Source organism: Cervus elaphus, chromosome 9, assembly GCF_910594005.1.
Source record: "Cervus elaphus chromosome 9, mCerEla1.1, whole genome shotgun sequence".
In the NCBI taxonomy this organism is placed as follows: domain Eukaryota; kingdom Metazoa; phylum Chordata; class Mammalia; order Artiodactyla; family Cervidae; genus Cervus; species Cervus elaphus.
The window spans coordinates 16,402,570-16,425,219 of record NC_057823.1 but is presented as its reverse complement, the minus strand read 5'-3'; the positions used below and the strand labels follow the sequence as shown (position 1 = coordinate 16,425,219).

General features: G+C 40.1%; 3 protein-coding genes across 3 annotated transcripts; 2 read left to right on the top strand and 1 right to left on the bottom strand.

Moving 5' to 3' along the window:
- The first annotated feature begins 800 nt into the window (after positions 1 to 800).
- On the top strand, positions 801 to 1,817 carry LOC122700359 (olfactory receptor 7E24-like). The gene has a single exon (XM_043913200.1). It carries the CDS (start codon positions 852 to 854, stop codon positions 1,815 to 1,817), a length of 966 nt encoding a protein of 321 aa, XP_043769135.1. The 5' UTR covers positions 801 to 851.
- Positions 1,818 to 6,875: 5,058 nt separating this feature from the next.
- On the bottom strand, positions 6,876 to 7,868 carry LOC122700357 (olfactory receptor 7G2-like). Its single transcript, XM_043913194.1, has one exon. The coding sequence runs from the start codon at positions 7,866 to 7,868 to the stop codon at positions 6,876 to 6,878; it is 993 nt and encodes a 330-aa protein (XP_043769129.1).
- Positions 7,869 to 19,281: 11,413 nt separating this feature from the next.
- Positions 19,282 to 20,220, top strand: LOC122700898 (olfactory receptor 18-like). Its single transcript, XM_043913928.1, has one exon. It carries the CDS (start codon positions 19,291 to 19,293, stop codon positions 20,218 to 20,220), a length of 930 nt encoding a protein of 309 aa, XP_043769863.1. The 5' UTR covers positions 19,282 to 19,290.
- Positions 20,221 to 22,650: the final 2,430 nt, after the last annotated feature.

Below are 22,650 nucleotides of genomic sequence, written 5' to 3'. Positions count from 1 at the left end.
GGATTATCATTACCATATTTCTAAATTCTATATATATGCATTAGTATACTGTATTGGTGTTTTTCTTTCTGGCTTACTTCACTCTGTATAGTAGGCTCCAGTTTCATCCACCTCATTAGAACTGATTCAAATGTATTCTTTTTAAGGGCTGAGTAATATTCCATTGTGTATATGTACCACAGCTTTCTTATCCATTTGTCTGCTGATGGACATCTAGGTTGCTTCCATGTCCTGGCTATTATAAACAGTGCTGTGATGAACATTGGGGTACACATGTCTCTTTCAATTCTGCTTTCCTCGATGTGTATGCTCAGCAGTGGGATTGCTGAGTCATATGGCTGTCTAGTTTGGTCATAGCTTTTCCTCCAACGAGCAAGCATCTTTTAATTTCATGGCTGCAGTCACCTTATGCAGTGATTTTGAAGCCCAGAAAAATAAAGTCTCTCACGGCTTTCATTGTTTCCCCATCTATTTCCACTGTAATGTACTTTAGTTAGAATGGCATTTTTAAGGGAGGAGAATACATTTTATTTTATATTTTCCCTTCAAAAGTTGGGGGTACATAATTTGCTGTGTACATGGACTTGTTGTTTCACAGTCTCCTTAGTTTACTCATATTTTTTGGCCCCATGACACTGAAATGGGAGTATAGACAAGTGAATATTCTTGGCATCAATAAAGAAGAGCTCTTGATTGATAAATACTGCTGAATGTACTCGTGTTTGATACTTAAGCCTGAATACATTACTTGTGAATTGTTTCAATCCAAAGTAGGGACATTTATCCAGGTTCCTCTATCTTTATTTCCTGTTTTCAACACTCTCTTCTTTTTCAAAAGGTGTTCTATCTACATGGAGTCACAGAATCTAACAGGTGTCTCAGAATTCCTCCTCCTGGGCCTCTCAGATGATCCAAACCTGCAGCCCCTTCTCTTTGGGCTCTTTCTGTCCTTGTATCTGGTGACCTTGTTTGGGAATCTGCTCATCATCCTGGTCATCAGCTCTGACCCCCATCTCCACATCCCAATGTATTTCTTCCTTTCCAATCTGTCCTTGGCTGACATCAGTATCAGCACCACCACCATCCCCAAGATGCTAATGAACCTCCAGACATACAACAAATCCATCACCTATAGAGGGTGTCTAACTCAACTAACCTTTTTTTCTCTTTTTGCATTTTTGGAGAGTCTACTTCTGACAGTGATGGCCTATGATCGACTGGTGGCCATTTGTAATCCTCTACACTACCTAGTCATCATGAATCCCCATACCTGTGGCTTGTTGGTCCTGGCATCATTTGTCATCAGCCTTTTGACCTCCCTGCTGCACTACTTGATGATGTTACAGCTTACCTTCTGTGAAAATGTGGAAATCCCTCATTTCTTTTGTGATCCTCCTCAACTTGTCAACCTTGCCTGTTCCAACACCTTCATCAGTAACCTATTAATCTATTTCATTGGTACCATCTTTGGTGGAGTTCCACTCTTAGGAATCCTCTACTCTTATGCTCAAATTATATCCTCCATTCTAAGAGTCTCCTCATCAGATGGGAAGTATAAAGCCTTCTCCACCTGTGGCTCTCACCTCTCAGTTGTTTGCTTATTTCTTGGAACAGGCCTTGGAATGTACGTTAGTTCAACTGTCTTATCTTCCCCCAGGAAGAGTGCAGTGGCCTCGGTGATGTACACTGTAGTCACCCCTATGCTGAACCCCTTCATCTACAGTCTAAGGAACAAGGACATCAAGAATGGCCTGTGGAGGATTTTCTGCAGAATAATCTTAACTGAACATCTGTGTCATATTGTTTTGGGTTCATAAGACTGGAAAAGGCAGTAAAATCACATGTATGCAACAAATGATTTGAATCTGCAGTTCCATAGTGTATATATACCTATCTGGCTTTCATCTTTCAGTCTACAAAAATTTTCCTCTTAGAATAGTTGGAAATAGTAGAATTACTTAGAATAGTAATTACTTAGAATAGTAATGGAATTGTGACATCATTTGGACACTCCATGTGAGTCATAGCCCATTCAGGATTTTGCATAGCACATCAGTATACCCTTCTCAATTTTCTTATGTATTATGTCAGACCCTTGGTTATGAGCAGTATTTTTTCTATGATTACAAAATAATCATAGCTTTCTTTTTTGTTATTTTTTGTTTCTATAGGTTTCATATTATTTGCCCCCCCCCATTTGTTAGGTGGATTTAAACCCTACCTTAAGTATATTTTTGTTTCTTTATGATGTTGTTCAGATTTTTGAGCAAGTAGGTTGACTAATTTCCTGTTTAACCAGGATATTTGGGGATTGAATTTGGACACTAGTAACACAGAGTTTTCAACTAGTACTTTTGGGAAATAAGATGTATGATTTCCCAAGAATGATGAGAGACTACCTTCCAGAGCAAAGTCAATTCTCAATTTTTCTAATAATTCTCCTTGCCGTTCTGTCTAACTTCTTCCTGATCATACTACATAGTCAGACATAATGGGGAAAAATAAAATGGTTCCATTTCTAAAAGGTACAAAAAGTAGTCAAACTCATACAGATAGGGATTAGAATGGTCATTGCCAGAATCTTTGGCAGGAAGAATGGGGAGTTAGGGTTTAATGGAGACAAATTTCAGTTGGGGAAGATGGAATAGTGCTGGAGAAGAATAGTGATTTATGGCTGCAAAACAAGAAGAAGAGAGAAAGGGTCTGAGAGAGGGCTCTTGTCTAACTCTTGGAAATGCATTGTCCAAGGGGACACACATGCTGACAAAGCAAGAGGCTTTATTGGAAAAGGGTGCTTGGGCAGAATGAAGCGGGGTAAGGGAATTCAGAACTATTCTGCCACGTGGTTCACAGTTTCAGGTTTTATGGTAATGGGGTTAGTTTCTGGGTTGTCTCTGGTCAATCATTCTGACTCAGGGTCCTTCCTGGTGGCACGCATTACTCAACCAAGATGGATTCCAGCGAGAAGGATCCCAGGACGTCAGTAGGGCATATAGACTGCATCCCTACCTACTTTTGACCTTTCCCATATTCTTTCAGTTGGTCGTAGCTTTTTAGTTCTGCATGCCTTACCAGGAACACCCGTTGAAAGATAACCCATACAAGTGGTTACTCTCATGCTTGGCCAGAGTTGGTAGTTTCAGTCAGTGGTTTCCCTAAAAATCTGCCTCCTCCAACCCCCTCCCCTGCCAGGACTTCATACTGAAGATAACTTCTTGAGAACTGGGGCAGAGATCTTTCTTCTGTAACTATTTTCTGTTGAGAATGAACATTGTCCTGCCTCATAGAGTAGAAGTCTCTTTCCATCTGTTCTAAATCGAGGTATCTTATGTCTGAAACTGACATCCACCCTTGTAGTGACAAAAATTAAGCCTGAAACTGTCAGAGATATAAGTAATTGTAATAGGCAGGGGCCAAACAAGAGGCCTAACAGGATGTCATCACTGTTTCCAGAAAAGGAAGGCAAAATTGGGAGTGAGGGCTACAGAGTGTATGACTTTCTTCTGATCATTTGGTATTGAGGTAACAGGGCTCCAGGAATCTTGCACTCAGCCTGAAGTTACCATCCTCCTCCTGGATGGGGGATACAGTTCTTCAGAACTCAAAGATATTGTTGTATATACTCAATATATACTCCTTGAGGAGGAACCAGCACCCTGCCCCCAGACTGCACCCCCATTTGACTGCTCCTCCCCTGTTTCTGTTGGCTTTCCTTGTGGCCCAGATGGTAAAGAATCTGCCTGCAATGCAGAAGACCTGGGTTCAATCCCTGGGTTGCGATGATCCCCTGGAGAAGGGAATGGCTACCCACTCCAGTATTCCTGCTTGGAGAATTCCGATGACAGAGGAACCTCCAAGAAGCTTCCCTCAAGAAGGAAGTGTCTTTTAATTTAATTTCATTCATATGCTGACATCCTAATCTTCAGAATATGACTGTATTTGAGATAAGATCTTTGAAGATGTAATTTGGTTAAAATGGAATCGTTAAGGTGAACCTTAATCCAACAAGAAGAGATTTGGATACATGCATACAGAGGCAAGACCACATGAAGAAACACGGAGAATATGGCCAGCTGCAAGCCAAGAAAAATGGCCTCTGAAGAAACCAGTCCTGCTGACACTTTGAACCAGGCTTCCAATCTCCAGAACTGTGACAATAAATTTGTTATTAAGTCACACAGTCTGTGCTACTCTGTTATGGCAGCACTAGCTTCCCAGGGGCTCAGGTGGTAAAGAATGCCTGCAATGCAGGAGACCTGGGTTCAATCCCTGGGTTGGGAAGATCCCCTGGAGAAGGTCATGGCAACCCACTTCAGTATTCTTGCCTGGAGAATTCCCATAGACAGAGGAGCCTGGTGGGCTGCAGTCCTTGGGATCACAAAGAGTCGGACATGACTAAGTGACTAAGTACTCAGCACAGCAAACTAATACACTGTACAAACCCCTTCACCACCAGCACAAGAATTCAAGTAAACATTTTATAGCACCCATGTTTGTGAAGGGGAGGATTTCTACTCAGGAGGAAAATGGGTCCTGCCATTGTAGACAGAGTGTAGGATCCCAGTGGAAAAAGTGCTGGGTGAGAATTCATACAAACATATATGTGAACATGTCAAAAAAGAAAGTCAGGGTTTGTTGGGAGACACGAGGGCCTTGGTTTTAATCTTATGTCTCTCCTCACTGCTTCTCCTGTAAGAAATTATAGTGTAGCGATTTCAAAGAGACTCTGTGTTTCCAGGCTGACATCACTGAAGTGTAGTACTTGATATCAATATTTCTCATGGATCTTGAAGACGGAAGATCTGTCCTCAGAAGGACCAGACAAACTGATTGAGGCAACGGGCTCCAGGTCAAGAAAGATCATCTCTGGAAGGAGGTTCAGGTGTCCTGCTTCCTTACTGAGCAAGGACTGTTGAGTGAGGTGGTCACGGGCAGACTCTTGAAATCTCTACATCCCTGGGGATCAATAACTAAATCTCCTCATTAGACAAGCTATTTTAGTGTCATGCTGACCCCTGGACCTTCCAGATCAAAACTCTATAATGGGTGAGTTTATGATGGCCAATGTCTGACCCTCTGAGGCAAGGTTGCTGTACACCATCTACTTCTTTCCACTTCTGTTTGGACAGCTTTGTTTCAACCAACATAGGTAGTTAAACCCTTTTCAGAGTTCATATCCACCTTTTCCAATTTTGCACAATAATTTCATTGTACATTTCCTTTTTCTTAGTTTATTGAGAAATAATTAACACACATCATTGTATAAGCTTGAGGTATACAGCAGATAATTTGATTTACATATATTGTGAAATGATTATCACAACAAGTTCAGCTAACAGTCATAATACATTCATTTGAATCAGTTCTAATGAGATGGATGAAACTGGAGCCCACTATACAGAGTGAAGTAAGCCAGAAAGATAAAGACCAATACAGTATACTAACACATATATATGGAATTTAGAAAGATGCAACAATAACCTTATATGCAAAACAGAAAAAGAGACACAGATGTACAGAACAGACTTTTGGACTCTGAGGGAGAAGGCGAGGGTGGGATGTTTCGAGAGAACAGCATTGAAACATGTATATTATCTAGGGTGAAACAGATCACCAGCCCAGGTTGGATGCATGAGACAAGTGCTCGGGCCTGGTGCACTGGGAAGATCCAGAGGGATCAGGTAGAGAGGGAGGTGGGAGGGGGGATCAGGATGGGGAATACATGTAAATCCATGGCTGATTCATGTCAATGTATGACAAAAAACACCACAATATTGTAAAGTAATTAGCCTCCAAGTAATAAAAATAAATGGAAAAAAAAGAAATAAAATCTATTTTATATGAAAAAAAGAGATACAATAAAAAGACAGAAAAAAGAAAGAAAATACATTTTCTTACTTTCAAGATTTACTCTACTTTCCTATATATCATATGTCAATGTTAACTAGTGTCATCATGCTGTACATTGCACCCCTAGTGTTTATTTATGTTTTCTGAGGTGTAGATGATTTATGTTATTAGATTAGTTTCAGTAGTACAATCTAGTCATCCAAAATTTTTATAAATTAATCTGCATTTAAAGTTATTATATATTTTACTGGGATATATGTTGTGTTGGTTTCTGCTGTACAATGAAGTGAATTATCAAATATTGGCTATATTTACGGTACAATATATCCTTGTAGCTAATTTATTTTATACATAGTAGTTTGTGCCTTTTAATTAATCCCTTGCCAATTTCTTGCCTCTCCTACCTTCTTCTTCTCACTAATAACAACTGGGTGGTTCTCAATATCTGTGAGTCTGTTTAATTTTGTTACATCCACTCATGCATTTTATTTTTTAGATTCCACATGTAAGTGATAGCATACTTTATTTGTCTTTCTCTCTGTGACTAATTTCACTAAACATAGTACCCCCCGCCCCCCCATCAAGCCCATTCATGCTGTAGCAAATGGCAAAATTTCATTCCTGTCTATGGCTGAGTAATATTGCATATACATACATGAAAGTGTGAAATTGTTAGTCGCTCAGTTGTGTCTGACTCTTTGTGACCCCATGGACTATAGGTCACCACGCTCCTCTGTTCATGGGATTTCCCAGGCAAGAATACTGGAGTGGGTTGCCATTTCCTTCTTGAGGGGATCTTCCTGACCCAAGGATTGAACCTGGGTCTCCTTTTTTCAAGGAGGTTTCTTATATATATTATTTATATATAATTCATTTATATACATATAGTCAATTACCCATTGCATATTCTTGCCTCCTTTGTTGTATATCAATGATCTACATATGATCTATGCTACAAGAATGTCCATGCACACACAAAAATGTATATTTGGCCACTTACAAATGGAATATTCTACATATAGCTATTAACTATCATTTTGCCTCATTTTACAAACACAAGTCCAAGGTAGAGGGCAGAACCACAGAAAAGAAGGTGTCCCACTGACGAGTTTTCTCAAGGCTCCCTTCATATCCCTGTTTCTCAGGCTGTAGATAAAAGGGTTCATCATCTGAGAAATCACGATGTATATAACTGAAGCCACTGCAGTCTTCCTGGATGAGCCAGTCAGTATAGAACTTATATAAACTCCAAAACCTGTCCCATAAAATAAGGAAACAACTGACAAGTGAGATCCACAGGTGGAGAAAGCTTTCAGCTTTGCACCCGCTGATGTCATTCTCAAAACAGAGGAGACAATTCGAGTATAAGAGAAAACGATCCCAGAGAGAGGAACGACACCAAATATGCTACCCACCAAATATAACAAAATGTCATTGATGTGGGTATCAGAACATGTTAGCTTGACAACCTGAGCAAGTTCACAGAAAAAGTGAGGGATTTCCAGGTCCTTGCAAAAAGATAGCCGCAATGTTGTCAGATTGAGGAGCAGAGCATTCAGAATGCTTAGCAACAGTGAGAATATAATCAGCAGGCCACAGTTTTGTGGGTTCATGATAATTGAGTATCTTAAGGGGTGACAAATGGCCACATAGCGATCATAAGCCATGACAGTAAGGAGAAAGTTTTCCAGAAAGGCAAAAACCATGACGAAGCACATCTGGGTGAGGCAGCCTGAATATGTGATGCTCTGAGTTTGTGTTTGGATGTTGACCAGCATTTTGGGGATCGTGGTTGTGCTCATGCAGATGTCAGTAAAGGACAGGTTGGAGAGGAAGAAGTACATGGGGGTGTGGAGGTGGGGGTCATAGCTGACAGCCAGGATGATGAGCAGGTTTCCCAGGAGAGTGATCAGGTACATGGACAGGAACAGGAAGAAGATGTGGAGCTGTAGTTCTGGATCTTCTGTCAATCCCAGGAGATAAAAATTGGAAACATCTGTTTGATTTCTGGTTTCCATATTGTTGATGAATCTGAAGGAAAAATGGAGTGAAAACAAAATAAAATGAAGGGTCCCCAGGTGAGCAGCAGCAGCCCGTGGGAACTGATTAGAACTGCAAACTCTTGGTATCACTGTAGCTTTACTGCTGATAAACTCTAGGGGTAAGGGCCAGAAATTCAAGTTTCAACAAACCCACCAGATGAATTTGATATATGATAAAGTTTGAAAAAATAGTGCTTAAATATTGAATATAAAGAAATAAAATTCTATGTATATTGTAAACCCAAGAGAGAATTTAAGTATTTCCCTTTGCTAATTTTTTCCTCCATCATCACATTTCACACTTTGTTGGCTCTTATTTTTATTGATCACCAGCACTTTTTCACACCTTGTGCCAAGTGCTGAGACTGAAATAAAGAATAAAATGTGACATTTCCTTCAGAATTATTTCTTGCCTCAAACAAGCAGAAAGATGAGAATGCATTTATTTAATCTGTCTTGTGGAGTGTGGTACCCCAAACTTGACATATCTCAAAATGACTTGAGGGGCTTATCAGACTATAGATGAGTTATCAGATCTAAGTTACATATCTGAGTTATAATATATCTCTATTCATCCAGGGAACACTTAGGTAAGGTAAGGTTACATCAAGGTCATGAAATACACAGTGGATAGAAAATATTAAGTCTGAGCGCAGATCCTCTCACCACTGAGTTGACTCTGGATAGTACAGAATTAGCATTCCAAAACCAACACTCAGATTTTATAATTTCCCTTTAACAGTTTAATATTTTCATCTTGAAAATGCGCCAGATCTTTTCTCCTGCCTACAACATATGTTCGTCTCTCCCCATGAAGTATTGTATAGCAGGTCATGGCATCTATACAAGTATATGCTCTGCACCTGAGCAAAGACTAGAAATGACATATATCCTCACCCATAACAATTTTTTACTTGACCTTTTCATAAAACCAGCTCTTTATTTTTGGTAGTTTATAAAGGTCAAAAGTAAGATTCATTTACAATAGCAACAAAATGGAATACTTTTAGAAAAGATGTTGATTATGTTTGAGTTTGACATTTCATTCTATCAATTTTCACTTTAAAAAAGAAAATATCATGTAGATTCCTTCATGATATGCAACTCATCCACATTAGCAATTAATTCTAAGAGAAGCTGGACAAATATCACATTGTGTTTCATCCTAGGGGAACTTCTTCCCCTAAGATGATAGGTGAGATATCATTAAAACAAAATAGCTAGATGAGAGAGAATTAAATGCATAAGCTTCAAAAAATAGATTAAAATAGCAAAAATTTGGGCTTCCGAGTTGGCTCAATGGTTAAGAATCTGCCTGCCAAAGCAGGAGCTGTAGGAGACACGGGTTGTATCTCTGGATTGGGAAGATCCCTTGGAAGAGGAAATGGCAACACTCCAATATTCTTGCCTGGGAAATCCCATGGACAGAGGAGCCTGGTGGGCTTCAGTGCATGGGGTCACAAAGAGTCAGACATGACTGAAGAGCCTGAGCATGCCTGCAGAGCAACAAGTTTTGGTCCTTAGAAGACAGAAAACTACAAGATGAGACAGACATATGACACTTCAAAAATACTCAGGCATTGAGACTTCCCTAGTGATCCACCTCCTAATGTAGGGGACGTGGGTTCCATCCCTGGTCTGGGAACTAAGTTACATCATGCCATGCGGCAACTAAGCCTGTGTACTATAACTCCTGAGCCGACCTCCTCTAGAGCCTCCTGTTGCAACAAGCAAAGCTTGTGCACCACAGGGAGAAGCCCACATGCCACAACTAGCAACAAAGAGTCCAGCACTGCAGCAAAGACCCAGTGCAGGCAAAATAAAAATTGTATAGCTGAGCACCAAAGAATTGATACCTTCAAACTGTGGTGCTGGAGAAGACTCTTGAGAGTCCCTTGGACAGCAGGGAGATCAAACCAGTGAGTCCTAAAGAAAATCAACCCTGAATATTCATTGAAAGTTCTGATGCTGAAGCTGAAGCTCCAATACTTTGGCCATCTGATGGAGTCAACTGGCTGGAAAAGACCCTGATGCTGGGAAAGATTGAGGGCAAAAGGAGAAGAGGGTGGCAGAGGATGAGATGGTTAGACAGCATCACTGACTCAACGGGCATGAGCAAATTCCAGGAGATAGTGAAGGACAGGGAATCCTGGAGTGCTGCAGTCCATGGGGTCACAAAGAGTTGGATATGACTGGGTGACTGAACAACAACATATATATTCAGGCATCCTACAGGACTATAAAGCAATAGTCCTCCGCAGCTGGGGGAGACAGAAGTGGCTATGTCAGTCCTTATTAGCTGGTATATTATTTAGACTCAAACACTATGAACTTAATCCAGGACCAGCACTTTCTTTCAGAATTCAAAAATTGTTCAACTGTGTAAGAAACTTCAAAGTCCTTATTTGCTTAATGGGAGCTATTATAAAATATTATGGAATATTGAAATGATGAGAAATGAATACAGAGACATCAGCATAGTACTCAGCATATGAGACCCTTGTACTCACCTATCCTATTTTAAAATTTTCTTCATGAACAAAGGCACCTGTCTCACTACACTCCTCAGAAGGAAGCAGTGATCATATTGAAAGAAGACAATAGAAAGGGGGAATGAATATTCTTCCATGGCAACTGAAAATTTCAGGGAGGTGTTATGGGCTTAAACTCCAGTTAGAAATCATCATCACATAGAAAAAATATGAAGGAAACATTGATGATATCCATGTTCATTGGCCATGGACACATGATGAAATAGATAGAAATTAAAATGAAATAAATGATAAAATAAGCCAGATACACAAATCAGTACCAATTATGAAAATGGTAAGATAAATCTTTTGAATGACAAGGTCTACAACATTAGAAAATGTAAAATATATATTGAACACTTATAAATAATAATCCACAACAAATATAAACCTGGAGGATTATTCAAGCAAAGAAATACAGAAATAAGTACAAGCAGCATTCCCATCTTGTGAAAAGTATCAAATTCACACACATCATAGTCCTCATTCTAGGTGTTTTATTGCAATAAATAACAGATGTATATGGAGTCCCCACAGCTTGTGTTGGCAAATCTTGATGCTTTTCCTTCCTCAAGAGAACCACTAAATGAATTACATATACATTATTCTTCAACAATTTTTATTATAAGCAGGGTTATTGCTTCGTGGACAATTGCATTGTACTGCATTTTGAAGTTTTATATAGTTGAGGTAAAGTGAAGTGATGCCGCTCAGTCGTGTCTGACTCCTTGCAACCCCATGGACTGTAGCCTAACAGGATCCTCCATCCATGGGATTTTCCAGGCAAGAGTACTGGAGTGGGTTGCCGTTTCCTTCTCCAGGAGATCTTCCCAACCCAGGGATTGAACTTGGGTCTCCCACATTGTAGGCAGATGCTTTACCATCTGAGCCACCAGGGAAGTCCATTTATATAGTTAGGACCACATAGTATAAATTGGCGTTCTTGTGTAATTTATCTCCTCTTTATTGTTGTATTTTTAATCCCTCTTCATTGATTTTAATTACCAGAGAGTATTCCACTATATTGTTGTGTGTGTGCCCAGTCATGCAGTCGTGGCCAACTCTTTGAAACCCCATGGACTGTAGCCCATCAGGCTCCTGTGTCCATGGAATTTTTCAGGCAAGAATATTGGAGTGGGTTGCCATTTCATCCTCCAGGGGATCTTCTTGACCCAAGGGTAGGACCCACGTCTCTGTGTCTCCCACATTGGCAGGCAGATTCTTTACCACCGAGCCACCTGGGAAACCTCACTATACTGTCGTTCTTAGTCACTCAGTCGTGTCCCACTCTTTGCAACCCCATGGACTGTAGCCCACCAGACTGCTCTGTCCATGGGGATTCTCCAAGCAAGACTACTGGAGTGGGTCACCATGCCCTCCTCCAGGGGATCTTCCCAACCAGGGATCAAACCCAGGTCTCCCACACTGCAGGCAGATTTTGACACTATATTATTACATCATCCTTTATTTCTCTGTTTCCTAACTGATAGGTGTTATGGTTAATGCGCTTGTCTTACATATGTTTGTGAACACATGCTCAATATAAAACAATGCAAGGGGGAACACTATCACATGCAAGATGATTTTGATTCTCAGGAGGAGGGAATAAGATCTGAGGGGGATACAAACTTGATGCCTTTTGTATGTGTATTATTTTCTTACATTGTATTTATAGATCTGAAGTTGGAAACAGAATGTCACCATTTTAAAGCTTCAAAGGAGTTTAAGGATGGTTATATTTTTAAAAAGGTATTATACTATCTTTGCTGTTAATGTGTTAAATTCTTGTAAATTTTATAGATACAGGTGTGCTAGGACAGCCAGCTAAGGCTCTGCATGTCTCTACTTATCCCAGTGTCTTCACAGCCCAAGTACAGCAATAAGGCAAACGGACTTCTGTGCAGTGGTATTTGAAGAACCAGAAAGGGATATAAAGGAAAAACTGACCAAATCTCTTCCCCACAACCACCACGGTATTCAAGCAAACGTCAGAAAGTTTTATGAGGCATCAGGTTTGAGAAAGGGCATATTTCTGCTTAGGAGAATAAAGAGTGGATAAAGAGTTCTTCCATTTTTAGAGGAAATAGAAGACCAGCAGATTGAGAACTGGGTGAGCATTGGTACAAACTTATCAGCAAAAAGACAGGTTGTCTGGAATCTCATAGGACACTTCATTCTGATCATTACATGCTTGAACTCTCCTCATCGTGTCCCTTAGATAAATTTTTAGTAAAACACTTTTTCCTGCTACAAAAAAAAAAAAAAATCCCCAAATCATTAACTAAGGGACTTTACCTGACTGGCATCAGTGTGTAATGATGCTTGACATGACACTTGGATATTGGAGACAGAAGATCTGTCCTCAGATAGGGCAGACACAGCATGTGAGACCATGGACTCCTGGTCAAGAAGGATCACCTCTGAAAGGTGGTTCAGGTGTGCCTTTCCTAGGAAGGCAAGGGCTGTTTCATATCACAGGCTGACGGCTAACCATAGCTATACCCCTGGGGATCAATAACAGATGTTCCTCATTAGACAAATATTTTTGGTGCCATTCTGATCCCTGGGCTGTGCAAATCCTTAAAGACCACAGCAGTACAAGAGAGAATTTCATGATGCATAATCCTTGACCTTCTTAGACCAAGTGTATGCCATGTATTCTATCCACCCATTCATATATACCTGCATTTCACATATAAACTTTCCTTTTCTAATTAATTCCAGGCTTCCTTCCTATTGTTTGTGGTTGGGGGCACAGAATTTTATTTTATTTATTTATTTTTTCATGGAAAAGCATTATATTTTAAATATAGCAATATGTGCATGTCAATCCCAAACTCCCAATCTATTCCTTATTAATGCTACATACAAAGGCATCTCTATTTAACATATAAAATCAGAAAGCCTGATTCCAATTTTAAGTGTGGAAACCTATTTTACATGTTGGCCAAATAATCTATTTATAAACATAGTTAAGATATCGGAGATCAAATTGCCAACATTCAGTGGATTATGGAGAAAGCAAAGGAATTTCAGAAAAAACGTCTACTCTGTTTCATCGACTACGATGCAGGAGACATGGGCTTGATCCCTGATCCAGGAAGATTCCACATGCTGCGGAACAACGAAGCCCATGCACTACAACTGCTTAGCCTGTGATATACAGCTTGGAAGCCACAACAATTGAGCCCAAGCGCTGCAACTACTGAAGCCTGTGCGCCATACAGCCTGTGCTCTGCCTCGACAGAAGCCACTGCAACGAGAAGCCTGGGCAACCAGAGAGTAGCCCCTGCTCACTGCAATCAGAGAAAAGCCGACACACATCAGCGAAGACCCAGCACAGTCAAAAATAAATGAATAATTTTTTTAATGTGCCCTTCTAAAGATATTCCTAAATGTTGATATTGCTACTGTGATGGTCACGCACAAGGACCACTCTTCTAAAGCATTGACCATTATGGAGCATGGATAATTAACACATCCACTGGCTTGTACATACCCAATACTCTTCCTGAGCAGATGGTGACCCAGATCATCATAGCTCTGCTGGGAGTTCAAATCCATGAGTGAATTAAGCCTCTTCCTTGTCAATGGATCCTTAAAAATCTGTTCTTCTAATTTTTATTTTCATTTCTATGTCCTACCATTTGAGTTCTTATCACAAAATCTGTGTTCTAAATTTTCTGATTAACAGTAAAATTACTAGAAGTCATAACACTGAAATGGCTTCCCTGGTAGCTCAGCTGGTAAAGAATCTGCCTGCAATGCAGGAGACTCTGGTTCGATTCCTGGGTCGGGAAGATACACTGGTGAAGGGATAAGCTACCCACTCAGCATTCTTGGTTTTTCCTTGTGGCTCAGCTGGTAAAGAATTCGCTTGCAGTGCAGGAGACCTGGGTTCGATCCCTGGATTCAATCCCTGGGTTGGGAAGATCCCCTGGAGAAGGGAAAGGCTACCTACTCCAGTGCTCTGGCCTGGAGAACTCCATGGACTATCCATGGGGTCACAAAGAATCAGACATGACTGAGCAACTTTCACTTCACTTTCACTTTCATAATACTGAAATAATCATTATTCTATTCTACCACCACCACTAATAACAGAGTTATGGCTACTGCTAGGCAGCTATCTCAGCATCTACTTCTGTTAGCTAATTTCATTCTTCCCACCCACCTATAAGATGGGCACTTTTCTCATGCCCCACTTTACCATAATTTCACTTAGGTATAAGGTAGGTTTAAGCTATACATACATGGATTCATGCTTTTGTAAGAGGTGGTGAAGGGATTTGAACTCAGGCTTCCAGACTTTAGAGTTGACCTCATGCCACCATGTAATATGATCCCAGAGTAGAAAAGGATTATGTGACTTGAAGAGTCAATCAGATTCCATCACTTACCTTTTGAAAACTTCCAATGGAATGAAGTCCCAAATAGTTTTTCTAATTTTCAAGATCTCATTTCTGACCACAAAGATGTTGAGTTATTGAGCTGAAAGCATCCAACAGGATTCACACTCAGGACCTGAGGTCAAGATTAGAATATGTTACCTGCAACTCCAAGCTCTTATGACTATGGTCATAATACATGTGAGATAAATCACATGACTTTGTTAATGATACTATCTTTTCCCCCCAATTACTTGAAGATAAAAATATTTTTCTCATGATGTGATAAATTAGCACATCTTTTTTTTTCTTTTCAAAACATACCAATTGGAGAAAGAGCAACATGCATAGGGTTTCAGGAGGAAACTGAAGGAAAAAAGCAATAATTTGTTAGATTCTAATTTCTTAAAATGAGAAAAAAATCAATCTGCCAACACAAACATCCAGAAAGACTGAGCTTTGTTTTTTTCTTTTCCATTATTGCTTTTTAAGGGATATTGAATATAGTTCCCTGTGCTACACAGTAGGGCCTTGTTTATTCATTCTATTTAATATATACACTAGTTTGCATCTGCTGATTCAAAACTCCCAATCCATCCCTTCCCACCCTCCATCACCAGGATTCAGATTTCATCTTGACAGCCCTTTCTTGACATCTTACCACTTTGCACTGATAGAAGTCAGTTGTCCTGTTGTCAGAAGCCCATTTGATAAGAAACTAAGGCAGTCCTCTGGCCCACAAAAGACTCAGTCTTACCAATAGCCATGTAAGTGAGCTGGCATTCAGATCCTCTTCCAGTCAAGACTTGACAAGAGTATATAGCCCAGGCCCACGTTTTGAATCTAGACTCTGAGATGCCTAGAAGTATTTAAGCAAAATAACAGATGAATGTGTCACAATAAACAGTGTGGAATATAACAACATACACCAATTGAGCAGAAAACGTAGAGCTAAATTTTAAACTAAATGAATTGAAACATTTTAAATTCCAATAGAATTAGAACTAGGATTGGAACTGTCATTCAAAATAGCAAAAACCATAAATTTCCAAGGCATAAATTCCAAAACCCCAAAACAGGACAATTAAAAAAACCAAAAAACAGTATCAAGCTCTCAGAGATATAAATCTTAATTAAGGAAATAGAAATACTATCAGAATTTTGGTATGGAAGACATGCATATGTGCAGGTGAAGTTGCTTCAGTAGTGTTGGACTCTTTGCAACCCGATGGACGGTAGCTTGCCAAGCTCCTCTGTCCATGGCATTCTCCAGGCAAGAATACTGGAGTGTGTTGCTCTGCCCCCTCCAGGGGATCTTCCTGACCCAGGATTGAACCCATGTTTCTTGTGTCTCTTGCATTGGCAGGCAGGTTCTTTACCACTAGCACCACTTGGGAAGCCCATGGAAGGCATAGATCTCTCTAAATTATATGACTAATCAAAGATTTACAGATTAAAATCACATATTGCTTTCTCTCACTGAATAAATAAGTGCGTGAATTTTATGGTGAGATAAATAACTTGGAACTCAGAGGTGAAAAGTAGAGGTCAACCTCTTCTTGGGAGTAGGAAGGGTCTAGGTCCTTCCTTATACATTCACTTTTCTCCTTTTCTTCTTCCATGAAGTTAGCAAATCCTCAGAGACTGAGAGGCCATGGGCCAATTTGGCTAATTATCTTTTAGATGCATGGAGGTCTCCAGGCTGTATCACTGTAAATAATCAGCCTGTGCTTCCCAGCCCTTCAGTTAGCCAGCTCCAGTCCAATGGGTTCTATATCTGTGTGTCTCATTTTCCTGGAGATGTTGTCTGCACCAGGAAGCACATACCTGAGACTGTTTTCCTGCATGTTCAGAGGACAAACTCTCAGCCCTTATCCAACACCAGGTAGGGGAGATGTCAGACACCTGCATCCCTTAGTCCTGCCCCAGCAGAGACACAGCCCAGCCCAGTGAATGCCAAGTGCAGTGGGAGACACTGAAGCAGGAGGGATTGGGGGAGCCTTGTTTTCTCATCATCAAAGTAGAGGACAGATAGGATAGCTAGTAGAAGGACACCAAAATGGATAGATCAGCTCAGAAGCCTATGAAGTTGATGTTGTTGTTACTGGTGGGGATGCTGGAGCTTTTATTTAAATGTCTATTTTCCTCCCATAATTATTCTGTCTTCCTTAGGCATCTTTTTTTTTTTTTTTAACTTGAGCAGGTAATAGTTTTCTCTGAAGTATTCTCTGGGCTTCCCCAGTGGCTCAGTGGTAAAGAATCTGCCTGCAAATCAGGAGCCTCAGGAGACGCAAGTTCGATCCCTGGGTCAGGAAGATCCCCTGGTGGAGGGCATGGCAACCCACTGCAGTATTCTTGCAAGCAGAAGTCCATGGACAGAGGAGCCTGGCGGGCTGCAGTTTGTGAGGTCTCAAAGAGCTGGACATGATGAAAGCGACTTAGCACAGCACAGGAAAGTGTCCTTCAAGTGCCACAAATGATCGTGAAGGTGATAGTGATGAAAGTCGTGACAATAAACACAATATCACAAAGCCTTATGTAGGAATTCATGTGCCAGGCTCTGAACTAATGCTTTTATGTGACTTGTTTTCTTTTACTTGCATTATTACCCCCTAAAAGAGAGCAACATGCTTTATTATCATTTTACACTCGAGGGTAGGAGCACAGTATTTTAATGTAATTTCAATCTTGCCCCGTGGTAGAGAGGAGGTAAAGTCTGATTTGAATACAGACAGTGATATTCCATTTTGTTTATTATTCAGTGGCTAAGTCATGTTGAACTCTTTGGGACCCCAAGGACTGTAGCCCATCAGGCTCCTCTGTCCATGGGGTATTTGCTGCTAAGAATCCTGGAATGAGTTGCCATTTTCTTCCCCAGGGGATCTTCCCAATCCAGGGATTGAACCCAGGTCTCTTGCATTGCAGGCAGATTCTTTACCGCTGAGCCACCAGTGAAGCCCCAAACTCCATTTACAAGGCACCAAAACAGATTTCTCTCCTTCCAACCCAAACTGCATTCAGGGTGCTGAATTTAAAAGAAATACAAACTCTCTGTAAGAAAGAATTTATACCTATGGCTGACTCATGTTGAGGTTTGACAGAAAACAGCAAAATTCTGTAAAGCAATTATCTTCCAATAAAAATAAATTTATTAAATGAGAAAAAAAAGAATTGGCTTAAAAAGCTCTTAAACTGGCATGAGAAGCCTACTTAATGTTGAGAACTTATTTGGTCTTAAATTTTTTGATAGTTCATAAGAGGTTGGATCTGATGAGAAATCAACCCTTCACAAACCTTTAGGATTAAAGATATATCATAGTTAAGAAATGTTACCTAGCCACTACAAACAAACAAACAAACAGCAAACAGCAATCTCAATTTCAGAACTTTCCCTGAGACTGTTATAACACTGATAGAAAAATACTCTGCAATAAGAAAAGCAAGTTCAGAGTCTTAATTACAGTTTATTAATTAATCATTGGGTGCATAACATATGAGTGCTATCTTCAGGTTCAGTGATAGTGTATGATTTTATGCTTCAAAATTTTGTAAAGCAATTATCATTCAACTAAAAATTTTTTTAAAATGTTTAGCCAGTAGGAATTTGCTGTGTGACTCAGCAAACTCACACTGGGGCTCTGTGACAACCGAGAGGGGTGGGAGGTGGAAGGGAGGCTCAAGAAGGAGGGGACATATGTATGCCTATGGCTCATCCACGCTGATGTATGGCAGAAACCAACACAATATTATAATTATCCTCTGATTAAAAATAAATAAATTAAGGGAAAAAGAGATATTAAAAATGCATTTATAGAAGTATGAAGTCCACTCAGAGCAAATATTTATATTTGAGTTATATGTGAAGAGACTTTGACCACAACACACATATTTGAGTGAACACATATTTCCATGGAAGATGGATGTCATAAAACCAAATAAATATGAAAAACCTCTAGAAGTTAATTAAAAAATAGAAATGCTATCTGATTATGAATATTTTTTTTATTTATACCCCAGAGAGTGGTTTTAGCTGTTTAGAACTACGTTACAAACCAAGAGAGTTTCTTGTACAGCATTTGGATAAGATACAGTATATTTGAATGCTTTTTAGTGTCCTTTAATTAGAATGACTTCTCTAAGAGAGAAAAAACTTAATTAAAGATTTTTCCTTCAAAACTAAGGGGACACATATTACATAATGTTCATGGATTTATTATGTCAAAAAGTCCTTACTTCTCTTTCATTCTTTGGCCCCATGCCTCTAAAATAGGTAAGTAAAGAAGCAAATGATATTTGGGGCCTCATTAAAGATGTGCTCACAAATGAGAAATATTGCTAAAGGTGCTAGGCCATGTGGTCATCAAGTGTGAATATTTTATTTGTTAATTGCTTAAATCCAAAGTATGGACACTTCTTTAGGTGCCTATACTATTGTTTTGCTTATTCAACACTCTTCTTTTCATAAGGTGTCCCATCTACATGGAAAAAAAGAATTTAACAGGTGTCTCTGAATTCCTCCTCTTGGGCCTCTCAGATGATCCAGACCTGCAGCCCCTCCTCTTTGGACTCTTCTCGTCCATGTACCTGGTCACTGTGCTTGGGAACCTGCTCATCATCCTGGCTGTCATCTCTGATTCCCACCTCCACACCCCTATGTACTTCTTCCTCTCCAATCTGTCCTTGACTGATGTCAGTTTCAGCACTACCACCATCCCCAAGATGCTAGTGAACCTCCAGACACACAGCAAATCCATCACCTATGCAGGCTGCCTAACTCAACTGACCTTTTTTTCTCTTTTTGCCTTTTTGGAGAGTCTCCTTCTGACAGTGATGGCCTATGACCGGTTGGTGGCCATCTGTCACCCTCTGCACTACCTGGTCATCATGAGCCCCCGCCTCTGTGGCTTGTTGGCCCTGGTGTCATTCTCCATCAGCCTTTTGACCTCCCTGCTGCACTACTTGATGGTGTCACAGCTTACCTTCTGTGCAGATGTGGAAGTTCCTCATTTCTTTTGTGATCCTCCTCAACTCTTCAACCTTTCCTGTTCTGACACCTTCATCAATAACATATTAATCTATTTCATTGGTGCCATCTTGGGTGGAGTTCCACTCTCGGGGATCCTTTACTCCTATACTCAAATTATTTCCTCCATTCTAAGAGTATCATCTTCAGGTGGGAAGTACAAAGCCTTTTCCACCTGTGGTTCTCATCTGTCAGTTGTTTGCTTATTTTATGGAACTGGCCTTGGGGTATACCTCAGCTCAGCTGTCTCATCTTCCCACAGGAGGGGTGCAGTGGCCTCGGTGATGTATACTGTGGTCACCCCAATGCTGAACCCCTTCATCTACAGCCTAAGGAACAAGGACATAAAGAGTGCCCTCTGGAAGATTATTATCAGAAGAACCTAATTTCAATACCTGTGTCATATGTGCCTATATGTGTGTGTGTGTGTGTGTGTGTGTGTTCCTAAGACTATTAAAGGCAGTAACAACAAATATGTGCAACAAGTGATTCTGAATATTCAGTCTCACACCATATATGTACCTATCTGGCTCTCTATTTATATACTTTTCCTGTTAAAATAGCTCTAATGGAATTGGAACATTATTTAGTCACCCTAGTCATAACCATTCCAAGATTTTGCATACCACATCACTACACCTTTTCAATTTCCTTATGTATTACACAGAGCCCTTGGTCCCTGGCAGTCTTGTTTCTATAGTTACAAAATAAATTCAGCTCCTTGCTGTTGTTGTTCAGTATCTGAGTCATGTCCGACTCTTGCGACTCCATGAACTGTAGCATAGCAGGCTCCTCTGTACTCCACTATCTCCTGGAGTTTGCTGAAATTCATGTGCATTGATTTGGTGCTGCTATCTAACCATATCATCCTCTGCCACCCACTTTTCCTGCCCTCAATCTTTCCCATCACCAGGGTATTTTCCAAAGAGTCAGCTCTTCGCATCAGGTGGCTGAAGTATTGAAGTTGAAGCTTCAGCATCAGTTTTTCCAATGAATATTCAGAGTTGATTTCCTTTAGAATTGACTGGTTTAATCTCCTTGCAGTCCAAGGTATTCTCAAGAGTCTTCTCCAGCACCACAAATCAGAAGCATCAGTTTTTTGGTGCTCAGCCTTCATGGTCCAACTCTCACATCTGTACATAACTACTAGAAAAACGATTTTGACCTTTGTCAGCAGTGATGTCTCTGCTTTTTAATAGGCTATCTATGTTTGTCATAACTTTCCTTGCAAGGAAGGAAACACAGCTCTATTTCTTGCTATATATTGATTCTATACTTTTCCTTTTATTATTCCCTATTTGTCATATGTATCTATACTGTACTATAATGATCAACACATCCAATATATTATTGCTTTTTAATAATCTTTTTGTGAAAATAGGATGGGTATATCATTTCCAAATCAGAGAACTTTGGAAACTGAAATAGGGCACTGTGAATACTGACTTTACATAAGCAGTTATCAATTGGGAGTTTCCTAGGAAAACTGGGATATATGCTTCCCAAGGAGTAGCAAGGAGATTACCTACCAGAGCAAAATTGATTCCAATATTTGCTGATAAATCTCCTTCCCATTCCATCTAACTTCTCCCCAATCATATTACTTAGTGAGACAGAAAGGGACAAAACACTGAATGATTCCACAGCTAAAGTAGTCAAATTTAAAGAAAATGATGGTTGCAAGAGGCTTTGGGATCAGGAAAAGGGGAGTTAGTGTTCAATGGGCACAGAGTGTCCATTAGGGGAAGATGATATAGTTCTGGAGACAGATGGTTGTGATGGTTGCTAAATAATGTGAATGAACTTAATGCTGTTGAATTGTACACTTAAAAATAGTTAGGAGGTAAATGTTGTGTTATTTTTTTTTTCTTACCACAACAAAAAAATCTCCTGTCAGAAATGAGAGATGGAATGCTCCAAGTTTGGGTGTTAGCCCTCAGGAATCAACTCCTAGAGGTACCTGCCTCAGCTTCAGAGAGCCCACATCTGATGACTGCATAATGTGGGAGGCGGGGGAGGGTGTGTAAGCATTTGGCTCCTTTCCCCCAACTGCAGCCAACTCTAAGGGATCATCTTTAGAGGACCCTGGTGGTTTTCATAGAACTTTGAGGGTCTTCAGCTTGGCTTGACTTTTCCACTGCCCTTTCATGCTACAGAGAGTTTGCCAAACTGCAGAGTCTACAGAACAGTTCTCACAAGACTGTCCTCATTTCAGACACCAACACAAGTGCAGTGCTTCCCAGAGTGACTCTCACTTTGGGTATCTTGGCTCCAAATTCAAAAAATATAATAACAAAAACCATAAATCTCCAAGACAGAAAGCCCAAAACTTGAGACCAGGACTATAGAAAGAAAAATATGACAATGCCAGAGACAGAAAACTTAACCATGAAAATAGAAATATAATCACACTCTTTGAAGAGAAGACCAAAATCTCTCTAGATTTCATGATTAATTCAGTGAATTTACAGACATAAAATCATGTATTGCTTCCCCTAATTGAGAAAAAAAAGAGTGTCTGAATTTTATGATGAGAAAATAAACTGGAAGGCAGAGGTGAGGAATACAAATCAGCCTCTTCCAGGCTCTACTGGATCCTTCCTAATATGTTCACTTTTCTCCTTTTCCTCCTCCATTAAATTAGCAAACCCTCAGGGACTGAGAGACCATGGACCAGTTTGGCTAATTATCTGCTCTGTGCATGGAGGTCTCCAGGCTGAATTACTGTAAATAATCAGGCTGTGCTTCCCAGACCTTCAGTTAGCCAGCTCTAGTCCAATGGGATCCATACCTGTGTGTCTCATCCTCCCAGAGTT

Bases quoted from the DNA above. Each gene is read 5' to 3' on its own strand.
- LOC122700898 (XM_043913928.1), top strand. From the start codon at position 19,291: ATGGAAAAAAAGAATTTAACAGGTGTCTCTGAATTCCTCCTCTTGGGC.
- LOC122700357 (XM_043913194.1), bottom strand. From the start codon at position 7,868: ATGGAAACCAGAAATCAAACAGATGTTTCCAATTTTTATCTCCTGGGA.
- LOC122700359 (XM_043913200.1), top strand. From the start codon at position 852: ATGGAGTCACAGAATCTAACAGGTGTCTCAGAATTCCTCCTCCTGGGC.